The 15,249-nt window shown below is 38.9% G+C and overlaps 1 protein-coding gene across 3 annotated transcripts in view; it reads right to left on the bottom strand.

Annotated features, from left to right (window-relative positions):
• The window catches only part of SENP2 (SUMO specific peptidase 2), a 31,942-nt gene extending 17,572 nt beyond the window's left edge, over positions 1–14,370 (bottom strand). Inside the window, exons 1-6 of one of the 3 annotated variants that reach the window (XM_047875660.1) lie at positions 14,071–14,370; positions 12,012–12,067; positions 7,371–7,504; positions 6,698–6,764; positions 4,595–4,685; positions 1,675–1,843 (exon numbers count right to left, since the gene is read on the bottom strand). In XM_047875660.1, the coding sequence (XP_047731616.1) occupies positions 1,675–1,843; positions 4,595–4,685; positions 6,698–6,764; positions 7,371–7,504; positions 12,012–12,067; positions 14,071–14,171 (618 nt within the window). In that variant the 5' untranslated portion in view covers positions 14,172–14,370. Of the gene's footprint in view, positions 1–1,674; positions 1,844–4,594; positions 4,686–6,697; positions 6,765–7,370; positions 7,505–12,011; positions 12,068–13,833; positions 13,853–14,070 lie in introns of those variants that run through there. The other 2 variants (XM_047875661.1, XM_047875662.1) reach the window with 2 other exon arrangements.
• Positions 14,371–15,249: the final 879 nt, after the last annotated feature.

The following is a 15,249-nucleotide window of genomic DNA, read 5'->3' as shown; positions in this document are numbered from 1 at the left end:
CTCGACCACTCTCTCTGGCATCTCACCCTGCTGACCTCACCTTGCCTTCCTAGACTATACATTCCTGATTTCTTCTTATCTTCTTAGTCTCCACTGCCAATTATTTCTCCTTCTGCCTGCCCTCAAATACAGGCAGTCTGCCTGTCATCTCTTCTCACACTACATTCTCTCCCTGAGTCATCTCTCCCTTGATTTATTGAACATCGATACACGGAAGATACAGAAATGTGTCTCTAACCCTGCCTTCTTCTTATAACTCCCATCACCTATATCCAAGAGTCTACAGACAGGTCTTGCGGTTTCACAGGCACTTTATTTTTTTTTTTCCTTTTTTTTTTTTTTTTATGAAATTTATTGACAAATTGGTTTCCATACAACACCCAGTGCTCATCCCAAAAGGTGCCCTCCTCAATACCCATCACCCACCCTCTCCTCCCTCCCACCCCCCATCAACCCTCAGTTTGTTCTCAGTTTTTAACAGTCTCTTATGCTTTGGCTCTCTCCCATTCTAACCTCTTTTTTTTTTTTTTTCCTTCCCCTCCCCCATGGGTTCCTGTTCAGTTTCTCAGGATCCACATAAGAGTGAAACCATATGGTATCTGTCTTTCTCTGTATGGCTTATTTCACTTAGCATCACACTCTCCAGTTCCATCCACGTTGCTACAAAAGGCCATATTTCATTTTTTCTCATTGTCACAGGCACTTTAAACAATGTCCCAAAACTGAAGTCATCAACTTCCCCTTACACACACTGGGTATCTTGGTCAGTGACCAAGACTGAAATCTGAGACTCAGGCTCTTCTCTCTAGCTTTGTATTACACTTAACCAATGAAAATGTCCTTGCTAATATTACCTTCTAATATTTCTAGAATATATCCTGTGTGCACCTCATACATATTTGCTCAGTCTCATCTCTGACTTCTCACCTAAGAGGTACTGAAGCCTACTTCCATCCCTTCCTCCCTCTGCTTGCCTCTGTTGATTCACCTAGTCAGGCACAAGCTCTGAGAAGATGGGGGCTACATTTTATTCAATTTTTGAATTGAACTGAATTGAATTTGAATTGAATTGCTGACAACTAGCACAACACCTGGGCCTCAAATAAGTAATTCTTAGACAAATTGAACTAAGTGGCTCGGAAAACCATCCAGCAAATTGCACTAGTGATGGTCCTGAGAAATTCCATGGATACAAGAATAATTCTAAATTTTCCTAGAATAAGCAAAGATTTCAAGAGGGAAGTAAAAAGAAGACTGTTGATGAAGACATCATGCTAAGTACCCTGAAAAGGGAAGGAAAAAGCAGACGTGTTCACCATTTACTTCTCTTACTTAGCCACAGTTATTACACCTTATGAAAGAAACAAGTTAAAATAATTCAAACAGCGAAAAGGAATACAATCTCCTCTCTTTCTAGCATGATTCCTTTTTCTGTCCCACAGTGAAAAAGAATCTGAAAATTGACTAACTTATATACGTATAGAAGCCTCCAGAAGTATCAGTGGTTACTTGTTTAGCATCAGACCTGGTGGTGGGGCCGCGCACTAAAAGAGAGACTGGGAAATTTACATCCTTTTCGTACCTTTTGAATTTTGTACTCCAGTACACATACTATTTATTCCCCTAAAAATTCATAAAATATTTTTTAAAAGAGATCAGGCTAAAACGGCTTACCTCCTCCACAGTACAGTGGGGACGCCTCAGACCCTTGCCACCCTCTTCAGAAATCATCTCTGTTACAACCTGTTCCTGAGGCTTCCAGGTTAAAGAACTTTCTGAAGGGCCTTTGCTGTGGCGACGGCCACCGGGTCTTCTACTATACCCTTCTGAGTTCAAAGTAAAACTGCGAGACAGAAAAAAAGAAAAGAAAAAGTTATCGCCAAACTGCTTAAATTGCCATTATTTAATCTCCCAAACCATCCTGTGATTAAGCTGTCTGTCCTAGGTTGAGCCTGCTCCTGGCAAACCAGAAAACTACCACTCACAACAGTTAAATCTGTCTCTAAAGTGGAGGGCACCCCAGCATTCCGCCCTGGAATGTCTGTTTGCAGCCAACAGGGCTGCCACACGGAAGCCTCTGCCTTCTTCCTCATGCTCACATGTCCAACCACAACTCTGGATTTAGCTGTGTTATTACACATACCCTCCTCAGACACTACACTCTCGCTTTAGTCACCTGCACCAGTGCCATTACTGATTCGTGTGACTCCCTGTTTACTGTGTCTATCCCACACTAAACTTCAAATTCCATGAAAACAGAGATGACATCCTTTCACCACTGTACCCTAGTGCAGGACCTAAGCCAAAAGGCACTCAGTAAATATCCACTGAATGCTGAATTAATGAATGCTAAAGAAATGGAAGCCATGAAGCCCCCACCCAGTCCTTGTTGCTGGTGACAGAGCCTGCTTCTCCTGATGTCATCAGTAATGCGTCAAACTGGTATCATACCCCTCTTGATGAGATATTTTAAAGAAGATAAACCACTGATGTAGTATTTTTACAAAACGAAAAAAACCAAACAAAAAAACACTGCATGATCTTGAACAAATAATAAGTAAACATCAGACAAAATTAAAGAACGTTCTACAAAAGAAATGCCTTCTACTCTGTAAAAATATCCATGCCATCAAGGACAAAGAAAGGCTAAGGAATTGTTCCAGATTAAAGGAGATCAAAAAGCCATGAAAATTAAATGTAATACATGATCCTGCACTGAATCCTTGACCAGAAAAAAAATAATCTCTATAATGGAAAGATTTTAATGAGATTATAGAATAGTATTGTACCAGTGTTAAATTTTCTGATTTTGTTAATCTGTGATTATGTAAGTGAATGTCCTCACTCTTAAGAAATAAACACACTCTGGGGCGCCTGGGTGGCGCAGTCGGTTAAGCGTCCGACTTCAGCCAGGTCACGATCTCACGGTCTGTGAGTTCGAGCCCCGCGTCGGGCTCTGGGCTGATGGCTCAGAGCCTGGAACCTGTTTCCGATTCTGTGTCTCCCTCTCTCTCTGCCCCTCCCCCGTTCATGCTCTGTCTCTCTCTGTCCCAAAAATAAATAAACGTTGAAAAAAAAAATTAAAAAAAAAAAAAAAAAAGAAATAAACACGCTCATGAGCTTATGATTAAAGGAGCATGAGCCTAAGACTTACTCTCAAAAGCTTCAGAAAAAAATATTAGGTATATATGACAGAGCATGATGAAGCAAATGAGGCAAAATGGTAATAACTGGTGCAAGAGGGGGAGGGGCAGAGAGAGAGGGAGAGAATCTCAAGCAGGCTCTACAATGTCAGCACAGAGCCTGACACAGGACTCAATCTCATAAACCATGAGATCATGACCTGAGCCGAAATCAAGAGTCAGATGCTCAACTGACTGAGCCACCCAGATGCCTCTATAGAGTTTTAAAATACATAAAGACAAAATACATGAAGCAAAAACTGACATAACTAGATGGAAAAATAGACACATCCATAATTATAGTAGAAAACATCAACATTCCTCGGTCACCAATCCATAAAAAGGTAGGTACAAAATCAGTTAAGACCCTGGTTGATGCTTATGGTAATTCTCTACAACAACAGTGTAGACGATATGCACATAATGGTAATTTTAGAGTGGAAACATATCAATCACAATTTGTACATATAATTTTGGAAGACATAGTGTGCCATACAAAGTCTCCTAGGAATGTGTTTACTCTGCAAGGAAATTAAATGTTGTTCTACAATAAATGTTAGCGAATATAAAAAAAAGAAGAAGAAGAAGAAGAAGAAAGAAAATCAGTAAGACTGTAAAACATTATCAGTCAACTTGACCTAACTGGCAATCTAGAACATTCCACCTAAAAATAACAGAATACATATTCTTTTCAAGTGCACATTGAACATCATCCAGGCAGACCATATTCAGGTCATAAAACAAATGTTAACAAATTTTAAAGAACTGGAATTATACTACAGTATATCTCTGACAGTAATGGAATTAAATGAGAAATAACAAAATGATATTTGTACTTTCTCTCTTAACCCTACAATCAGCTATTTATTCAACAAAGTGAGAACACAGAAAGGAGAAGAAAATTACTAATAAAAACATTTCATAAAGCTGATGTGTTTAGTATACGGAAACTTATCATGGTTTCTGCACTTTCTGTATGTATATTATGCTTCCAAAATAAAGTTTAGGGAAAAAATTAAGTTTAAGGGAGGTGGGGGGGGGATGGGTGAAATAGGTGATGGGGATTAAAGAGTACACTTATGATGGGGAATTGAGCAATGTGTAGAAATGTTGACTCACTCTATGGTACAGCTAAAACTAACATTAACACTGTATGTTAACTATACTAGAATTAAAATAAAAAGCTTAATAAAAAAATAAAGTTTAGAAGTGAGCAACAAATCTTTTTTAAAAGGTTTTCAACATCAGATGCTATAAGCATATGATGATATAGAAAGAGTAACACACACCTGAGTTCAAATCTCTCAACAGCTGTATGATATCTGGCAAATTACTAAACTCGGAGTACTTCTTAACAAGATTACATAAAAGAATAAGTTTCCATTTACAGGAAGGCAGAATTTAACACTTACCCAAAGGAAGGCAGGACTCTGCGAGGCTGATCTCGGGTTACTGTCACTCTGATCTTTGGATAGTCACTTATTCCATTAGGAGATTTATTACCTATTTTAAAAATGCATTTGTAATTGTAAAAAACAAAAAACAAAAAACAACAACCCAACCCAAAAACCTGTGAACAGTCTGCATTAGAAAATCTGTGAGCAGACTACATTGTAGAACTAAATACCCTATTCTTTCAAATTCTATTACTGTATAGCACAGAGATCCAGTACAAATTGTAAAAGTTGAAGGAAAAGCAATAGTGCTTAGTTTGCCTTGGACCTCAGAGAGACTGTAAAAATTCACAGGCAAGCTCTTCAAGTTTCACTTGCATCCTGGGACCATCAAGAAGCATGGGGAACTCAGTGATTACAAACTCCCTGTAATCTAATCAAATTGAGTGAGTTGTTCAAATCATTTCTTCTTCCCAAGAAAACAGAAGTTATTATTATTATTTTTAAACAGAAGTTATTTTTAAATGAAAACTTGCTATAGGCTACTACAGTTCACTGGAAGCTTCCAACACTTATGAGATGGTTACTATACCTCAAAAACAAGTAACCACACTTTCATCAGCCCCATTCACTGCTGGAGCTACTATAGAGGTGTAGAGTCTCTGAGGACTCCAAAATGTAAAGAGATTTAAAACTGAAAGTTTTTTCATTTAAGTCTGTAGCAGCAAAACTTAAACTGACCTGAATTCATTTGTTTGCAACATCTGATGTGAACCACTGTTCAATCCTAATGGATTGTTAACAATATTCAATAAACACAACATACCTAAAATATGAAAGATTCTAAATTCCCAAGCCCATCTTCAAGGGTTTCAGATAAGACACTGTACAAGAAAGGTGCCCTAGGAATACCTGTGTTTCTCTGACTAGGCTACACAAATACACAGAAACATAGTGTTGGTACCTCAGGCACAAGACAAATGTATCATCCCTTCCATATGTCCAACTTAATAATAAATAACTTTTTTAATAGTTTTTTTTAATGTTTATTTTATTTTTGAGAGAGAGAGCATAAGCAGGGGAAGGTGGTGGGGGGTGGGGGGAGCAGGGGATCTGAAGCAGGCTCCAGGCTCTGTGTTGACAACAGAGAGCCCAATAAGGGGCTCAAACTCATGAACTGTGAGATTCTGACCTGAGCTGAAGTAGGATGCTTAACCGACTGAGACACCCAGATGCCCCAAAGATACATAATTTTTAATATTTATATATTCAAATGATACGAATAGATTATAAAATCTAATTTGTATTGCTTCTAAAATGAAAGACTGCAAAAAAAAGTATCATTTTTGTTCCAGGTCTTTTGGAACTAGATTCTCAGACTCAGGGGTATGCATTTACTCCCCTTTGCTCTTCTCTTCTACCAGAAATACTTTACTAAAAAAGTTTGAGTAGCATTACTGTAAGGTTTTTGTCATTTCCTCAATTTCTTCTATTTTTGATCTCTGAACCCACAACTTTTCTAAAAACTTTTTTCTCTTTCTCTCAAACTTCATATGCTGTGTGACAGAGATCACAGCCATTTTCAGGAGTCTGGATTCTTCCTATTCTTCCCCATGATAGAATTTTATACAGTATGTACAATAATTACAATTCAACTTTGGGCTCCAACAATAATATGGAGATTCGTAATCCATAAAAATATGAGAACTGGAAACTTAAAGTTGCTTCCCAATCAGATGATGTTCCTCAAAGGCAGGGTTTAATTATTTTGTTATTTGTTTTATATTTTGTTATGAAAAGTTTTAATCATTGTTTTGTTATTTGTTATTCTTGATAACTTAACGCATGCCTACCACAGAGTAAGCTCTCAGGAAATGTTTTTATTTGTTTTTTTTTATGAATGACCCTTGAACTAAGTCACATTAAAGACACTGATAATACAAATAGAAAACACAACCAGTAAATTCAATGACAATTCTAAAAGAAAGCTATTTCATTTTTAGAATGATAGAGAGACTATGTCTATGTTCTTATCCCAACCTTTCCTTTCATATTCTCAAAACTCAGAAAACAGAGGCAGAAGGAGGTAGAGGAAAGCAGAAAGATTTTTGACCACCTCACCCAGTTTCAGCATGTTGTTCCAGGATCCAGAACCTGTCAGTTCACAAGATGAAGAATTCGAAAATACCTTAAAATCAAATAGAACCACCTCTGTAGTATCTAAATTTTAGAATTTAAGTAAGTTCTTAATATAAAAAAAATCACTCTATTGGTGATTATTTTGCTAGCTCACAGAAGAGACATCATTAGCAAGACCAAAGGTTTAACTGGTGAAGACTCACAAAATTATGTACAAAATAACAATTCTAGGTTCTTTACATATAGTACTTAAATAAGAAAAGCAGATGTATTAGTAGCTGAGCTCTTTATAAATATTTTTTAACTGCATAATTTCTTAACTTTTAAATTCTTGGCCTTTATATCAACATTAATAAAAAATGGTTCTGGGGGAAAAACAAAGAATGTTTTTGGAATCAATGTTTCTGGGAAAAAGTCACTTTACTCATTAATTCCTAAAAAGAGAATATTTCTTTTTTTTTTTAATAAAATGTTATTTATTTAAGTAATCTCTGTATCTAACGTGGGGCTTGAACACACGACCCCAAGATCAAGAGTTGCATGCTCTCTGACTGAGCCAGCCAAATATCCCATAAAAAGAGAATATTTCTAAAATGTAACTTTAATGATGAAGTACAAAAATCAGTAGCCCCAGTGGAACCCTATCCCCACTGACCTCTCCTGAAGGGGCCACATTCCGTGTTCCATTACAAGCAGAAGTTACCATGGGCTTTGTGGTCAGCTGGAATGGGAATCCAAATAAGCTGGCAGCATTGTAGAGACTGGTTTTCACTTGGTGAATGAAATAATCTAGAAAATATAGTATAGATTACATACACATATAGAGTAATACACTTCTAGCAAAAAATTAAGAGTATGTCTTAGAAAGGCCTCTCTCAATCTTTATTAGAAGTCCTACTTTCAATCACTGAGATAAGACGGTAACTGTAAAAGTAATTTTTCTCCTATCTGAATAACTGAAATTCCAGCATTCCAGCATTTGGAGGTTTTTTTGTTTTGTTTTTTGAGTTGCTTTTTGGGTGTTTGTTTTTTTTTTTAAAGTAAGCTCTAGGCCCAACATGGGACTTGAACTCACAATCCCAAGTTCAAGTTCAAGAGTCGCATGCTCTACTAACTGAGCCAGCCAGGTGCCCCGTAATTTTTGTTTTTCAATAAAATATCTCTTCTGGGATGCTATACAAACATGAAATTATCACTTCAGCAAATCACATACTAATTCATAAAAAAAGTCCTAAAATGACAACTTTTTAAAAATGTTTATTTAGAGACAGAGAGAGAGCATGCACAAGTGGGAGGGGGCACAAAAGAGGGAGAGAGAATCCCAAGTAGGCTCTGCGCTGTCAGCAGAGCCCTACACGGGGGCTCAATCTCAAGAACCATGAGATCATGACCTGAGCCAAATTGAGAGTTAGACACTTAACAAACTGAGCCACCCAGGCACCCATTGAAATGACCACTTTTAAGCAATGAGTTATTCAGAATATATAAAAGAAATAAGCCAGAGAGATAGGGGCATAACTTAACCTGCAGCATATAGACACTAAACGTGGCAGAATCCAACAGGAAGCACTATAATTTACTCACTGGTTTGTTCTTACTTCCTGGGAAGGTAACAATACACTCCTAAATAACTACTTACTAAGTGCCTATTATACATTGGCTACTTCCAAGGTGGAAATTAGTGAAGTATAAAACATGTAGCTCTTAAACATCTCTGATGAAATAAGGCTATTCCTCTACTGGAGAAGACATGTTAGATCTGATGCCCCTCCCTGCCACCAAAAATAAAGATTACAAAATAAGTAAGTAAACAAATAAGGGGGAAGGGTAAATTTCAGTACTTGCCCCACTTCCTCTTTTTAGGACACTACCCCTTTCTCATTTCCTACACTGTTGATTGGTTGTCTACAATTTCCTTTCTATTTCCCAGTTAAGGTATTTTAAACCACTAGCTTGAGAGAGAAAGAGACCATCAATTTAGCCACACTCTGCTAAATTGTTTTAGAGAAAAAAAAGCCTGAAACTGAAATGGTGGCTCTTAAACAACAAGCACTCCAGAACATATAAAATATAAAACAGAAATAGAAAGATAGGGGAATAACTTAAACAACAGGGAGATGGGGCACCTGGATGGCTCAGTCAGTTAAGCATTCGACTTCTGCTCAGGTCATGATCTCACGGGTTCCTGGGTTCAAGCCTCAAGCAGTGCTGAGCCTGCTTGAGATTCTCTCTCTCTCCTTTGCTCTCTGCCCCTGCCCCACTCGTGAGCGCACACATGCTCTCTCTATCAAAATAAATAAAAAAACTTAAAAAAAACTCCAGATTATCCCTCTAGTAATGTATCTTATATTCTGCTGTGGTTTTTTTTTTTTTAATGTTCATTGATATTTGAGAGAGAGAGAGCACACACGTGGGAGGGGCAGAGAGAGAGAGAGAGAAGAGGACAGAGGATCCAAAGAAGGCTCTGTATTGACAGCAGAGAGCCCAATGCAGGGCTCAAACTCACAAACCATGAGATCATGGCCTAAGCTGAAGTCGGATGCTTAACTGACTGAGCCACCCAGGTGCCCCTCTGCTGTGTTTTCTTAAGTGAAAGAGTAAGAGTTTTAGAGATTTATGCTTAACCACTAGACTGTCATTCAGGCCCCAGAGGGTATAGTATACTCATAATAACTAACATAGTTAAATAATGGATGCTAAAAAGCATTGTTAATACTTATTTTCCTACAAATTTGTCAGAATCTGAGTATTCCTTTTTTTTTTAATGTTTATGCATTTTTTGAGAGAGAGAGAGAGAGAGAGAAGAGCATGAGCCGGGGAGGCGCGGAAAGAGAGGGAGACACAGAATCTGAAGCAGGCTCCAGGCTCTGAGCTGTCAGCACAGAGCCCGACGTGGAGCTCAAACCCAGGAACCATGACATCATGACCTGAGCTGAAGTCAGATGCTTCGACCTCGACTGAGCTACCCAGGCACCCCAAAATCTGAGTATTCCTAGAGACTAGGCCAAAAAAATCTAAATGACTCAAAAAAGAAAGGGGAGGGGGGAGAAAGGAGGACAGGAGAGGAGGAGAAGGAGGAGGAGGAGAGGAAGAAAGTAGACGGCCTATATAATGGGGATAAGACCACCTTACTTTCTTCACACTAGACTAGGTTAGATCTCTTAAAACCCCTCTGATCTGTAAGATCATAAGTCTGAGATTCTAAGGTTCCCCTTTTCTTTTACCCTCCTTTCTTCCTCTCTCAAAAGCAACTAAGAGAGTTGTATTATCCAACACAGTTGCCAGTGGCCACATGTAGTTACCTAAGTTTATATTTAGTGAAAATTAAATTCAGTTCCTCAGGCACGCTGGCCCCATTTCAAGTGTTCAACAGACATCATCACAGAGAGGTCTATTGGATGCAGTGCTGTAAACCTTTACAACCTCTGCCAATAAGTATTATATCCTCTACTGCTTCCCCCTTGGTTCCCATCTATAATTTCAATTCAGAAATTATAATACATATTTCATGGAATCATGGAGGGAGAGATCTTTAACATGGAAGTCCATGAAATAGATGATTACCCTTATTATTTAAGGAACCTTCTATAATATCGTCAAAGTTCTTTTGTTTTTCTTGTTTTGTTGAAGTATAGTTGACACACAATGTTTTGTTGGTTTCAGGTGTAACCACTGCCAAAGTTTTTTATTTATATAAATAACTGTTACTTACTTATATTTTTGTTTAAAATTGACTCATGTTTTTTGCTAAATAAATGTATTTGAAAGGTAATTTTATACCACTACTCTAAATGTAAAGAAACATTCTTTGCCTCATAAAGAAACGAAAACATAAAAATGTTAAGTTCTAGGTGGGCCTATTAAAAGAAGGGAGAGTCACATGTAATAGCAAGTAATAAAAACATACTAGCATTAAATCAAGATTTTCTGCTTGAAATAATCAGAAAATTAAAAACAACTGAAAAGGATACAACATTTTACTATGTAACATAATTCACGTTACTTAATGCTATGAAATGCTGTATCCCCTAAAATCCTTTCCTAAACTGACACCCATCTTGTGCTTTGAGAAACACTGTCCCAGTGAATTTAATATAAATTCCTCACACTCAAAGTCCTCTTTAATTTGACATACTTCTTTTTAGCCAACTTCTCCCCTGAATTCTATTCACTATTTCCTAAATTGCACAACTCTTCCATACTGTTCCCTCTGCTTAGAATGCTTTTCCTTCCTATTGCTCTGCTGATATCCCATCCACCCTTTAAGATCCATCTTACACACTAGCTCTTTCATCAAATATTTACTGAGACTTTTAATCAGCTGAAAATTGGACAGTATTTTGTTACTATCTTTCTTATTTCATTTATCACATCCCTACTGACATTAGTAATAATTTATATGCTTGCCTTATACCCTCTACTATACAATTATATACCTCCACAATTGTAAGGTCCTTAAAAATAGAGACCCTGTCTTACTCATTTTTCTATTTCCTGTAGAATCTAACACATTGCTTAGCAGTAAGACATGCTTAATAATTGCTCATTGGATTTAAATGAAATCTTTTTTTTTTTTTAAGTTTTCTTTATTTATTTTGAGAGACAGCAAGAGAACCAGCAGGGAAAGGGGCAGAGAGAAAGAGAAAGAATCCCAAGCAGGCTCTGTGCTGTCAACGCAAAGCCTGATGTGGAGCTCGAACTCATGACCATGAGATCGCGACCTGAACCCAAATCAAGAGTTGGACGCTCAACAGACCAAGCCATCCAGGTGCCCCTGGATTTAAATGAAATCTTAACAGACTTTTCTACTCTTAACTATCACATCTGGAGATCAAAATTCGCATTCATTTTTGAGACAGAGGAAATATTATTATAGCACTCCATTTTGCCTTTTTTCCTTTAATCTAGTTTTATTCTCTTCTATCAAGCTATGTCTAGCCCTCTGGATCCAGAGAAGTAAACAATTTGGGGCAACACATTAGATTCATTCACTCAGCGATATGAACTAGGTGACTCAATTTGAAGTAGTTTTTACAGTGTTTTTTCCTCAAAAATAAAAAGCACCTTTTTTTATAGAAAGATTCAGAATTTTAAAATACACATTCAACACACAGGCTTATCTATCTGGAAGGATACTTAAGACCTGATAACAGTCCCTAGAAAAGATAACTGAGTAGAAAAGGGACAGGAAAGAGACTTACTTTTCACAGCATAAACTTTTTACCTTTTGAATTTTGTTCCATGCATATACTTTTCCTACTAAAAAAAACTAATTTTTAAAATTCATATTCAATACCTAATCTTGGTCTTTTGGCTGGTATTTCATCAGTGTCCACTGTAGAAAACAAAGTGCTGAAAAGAAAAAGAGAAAAAAATATATATATTTACATATACACACACATATCCATTTCTATAAGTAAACCTAATATGCATACAACACACCCCCTCCATCCACGTTGTCAAAAAATGAGACTCAACTGATGTTTGAAGAGAAAACACTCCTCTGTAGTAGGCCTTCACCATTTGAGGACTTAACACTCTTGTTTAAACTATTTGAAAGAGACCCCAAACTCCCTATCAAATGATAATCTGTAATCTGGCTAAAGTACAAACTTGAAATTGGCCAGAAATCATTTGGCTAGTAAATGAACATAGGTGACAGCCTAGGACTGGTATATCCTTTTTCTCTCCAGCAATGATTTTCAAACAACAAATAACTTCCTTTTGAAAGATTACAACATCTCCCCACCCTCACAAGAAAAGCCATCGTCTACTTTACTAGAAGCAGACAATATAAGAAGCCTTAAAATATAGTTCTTAGCCAGAAAAGGTGTTATATTTAACTGCATTTTTATCATGGAAACTATATTACAGTGGTAATAAAAAATTGGGGAATTCAGGAAAGTTTTGGGGCCTATATATACCTCAAGAATGTTAAAAGCTTACGGTATACTATAATCATCTTTCTAAAGATAACTATAATTTATCATTTTTACCAAAAAAAAAAATTAACAGAATAAATCCCAGGAGAATACCATTCAGTTAATAACTTTGAACATCCCAGTAAGACCTCCTGGCTTCATTTTGACTGAAACATGGCTTACATTGTGAAGAATTGTTTTAGATAAAGGATGTGTGGTGAAGAACAGGGTTTTGATCTCCAAACCATTGTTTCACTCACTGGCAGGGATTCACAGCAGAAAGAAAGGACAAGGAGAGGAAATTAATATTCTCTTATTCAATAAATATGTACCAAGTACCTATCATGCACCAGCCTCAGCACAAGACCGCTGAGGTAGAATAAACAAATACCACCCTTATAATATATTAAGCATCATTTAAGGCACTTTACAACATGCTCCCAAATGATCCTCTTATCAACCTCACAAAAAGGTAGAAAAGACTAAGTTGAAACCTTGGTTTCTCTAGAACACATGATGGAATGTAGCCAACAGCCTATTTCATCAATGATCTGCATTTTCAGACTCATGTATTAAATCATCTTGCTCTCTCAAGCTCCAAGAAACTATCCTTCAATAATCCTGGGCTTAATAAAAAAATGAAATTAACACGGTCACTAAAAGTTGATGGGGAGTAGAGAATTGGTATGGTCTTTTATTCTCTAGATTAATTCTCAAGCAAGGGGTACACACTATGAAATGAGACAAACCAAGGGGCAGATACTAAGTAAGAACAGTTTTAGTTTCCCCCCAAAATTTTTAAGCACAAACTAGTGATCTTTTTAAAGAAATGAGACACCTAATTTTCCCCCCTCATAACTCTAAAGCACAGAACCATCCTCCCTCCCTCCCTCGCAAAACACACACACACACAGTTTGACAGCTGTTTCAGAACAAAACAGCTGCTGTTCTTTGGTGCTAAGAGAACAATTCTTGTAGTCAAAACGGCTTTGGTCAAGCTATGAATCTCCCTTCCTTTAGCTGCACTTATTGCCTACATATGACACTTGGGAGTGTGCTGTGTAAACAGTGAACCACAACACAGACACTATTCCTTCAATTGTTACTTTTCAACTAACGAAAGAGTAGCAAGATACAATAAAACCCCATTTGACAGCAATCAGCTCGGACTCTGACAAGAACATCAAAGATCCTAACCATCACGGTGCACTCCAAAGACAACTAGCTCGTTCCATCAGCAGCAGCCGCATCGCACAGCGTGGAGGGAGCGACTACGTCACCAGGATACCCGCGACTCGCACCTCCACCGCCTTGGCCTGGCCAACTGTTTCGGCAGAGCAGGGCCTGCCTGGCTGGATCAGCGCTCTCGGGGCCGAGCCCCGGGGTGGGGGAGGGAGTACAGCCAGGCTGGCGCTCGGCCCCCTCTCCTCTCACCTGTTCGAGCGCCGCCTCTTCAGGAGGGCCCGGGCAGGGGGCACCGGCCGGTCACAGAAACGGAAAATGGTGCCGAGAATCCTAACCAGCCATTTGTACATACCAGGCCCAAGCAGCAGCGGCGGCCGACACACCCCGAGAAGCAAACCCCAGAGCTGTCGCCGCCGCTGCCGCCTTCGCCGCCTCGGCCACCACCGCCAAGGCTCAGTCGCCGACTTATGACGCGATTGGAGGGCCCACAGATAAAACGTCCTGAGGGCTATAGGAGGCCCCCGCCTGCCACCACTCCTGACGTCACCTCCTCCCGCCGGACCGGAAAGCATCTTCGTCCTCAATCTGCGCACGCGCAGCTTCACCCCGTACCACATCCCGAACCTAGCAACCAGAATGCGTGCGAAACTGTCTCGGTCCAATCGTTGGTGAGATCGAAAGGGCTGTGGGCGGGGCTTTCTGTTCGGCGTAGCCAGTCGCGAGACGGCCCGCCGGACAAGGCCCACAGGCCACAACAAGTGAGGCTTCCTCACCTGGGAGCCAGCGCTCCGGAGGCCTAAAATATACTGTAGGTACTCAGTAAATGTTTGTTGAGGGCACAAAATAAAGGTAGGTCAGAACAAATGTTTACCCTGCTAAGTGCCCTTTGGTTTGCATATACCTAAGGTCTAGTACTTTACCACGTACTGTCATGTTCGTTTCTCCCAGCAACCTCAGGCGATGGTGAGGAGTCTTGTGCCCATTTTTAATAAATCAGGAAATCAAGTACAGAGCGATTAAGTAATTTGCCTAAAGTCGCAAAGCTAACTAGTGGCGTAGCAGGATTGGAACCGGGATCTGAGAACCAGCGCCAGTCCCTCGCCTGTGAGGTGAGTTTACTGGAAGAGACATGATTATAAATTACAAGATAATTGTGTGCAAAATGCAGTAGGAGCCAGAGAAAGGAAAACTACACCTTGGAGAGGGATAGGGAAGGGCATAATTCAAAGAAGGCTTCACAGAAACTTAAGAGGTACCTGTGGCCTAGTACCTGCTAGTCTCCACCCCTGGGCTGGCAGGGAGTGCAAATTAACTCTCCCTGTTATCTAGAGGTCATACTTCTGGTTAATTATCAATAAGAGAAAAAAGTCCCACCCTATATAGGGACAAGAATATCCAGTCCCCTCCCCCAAACATTGCTGGAATCCT

The sequence above is a fragment of the Prionailurus viverrinus genome, chromosome C2 (assembly GCF_022837055.1).
Source record: "Prionailurus viverrinus isolate Anna chromosome C2, UM_Priviv_1.0, whole genome shotgun sequence".
Lineage (NCBI taxonomy): Eukaryota > Metazoa > Chordata > Mammalia > Carnivora > Felidae > Prionailurus > Prionailurus viverrinus.
Note: the sequence above shows the minus strand (reverse complement) of the source record. Positions and strands in the feature narration are given on the sequence as shown.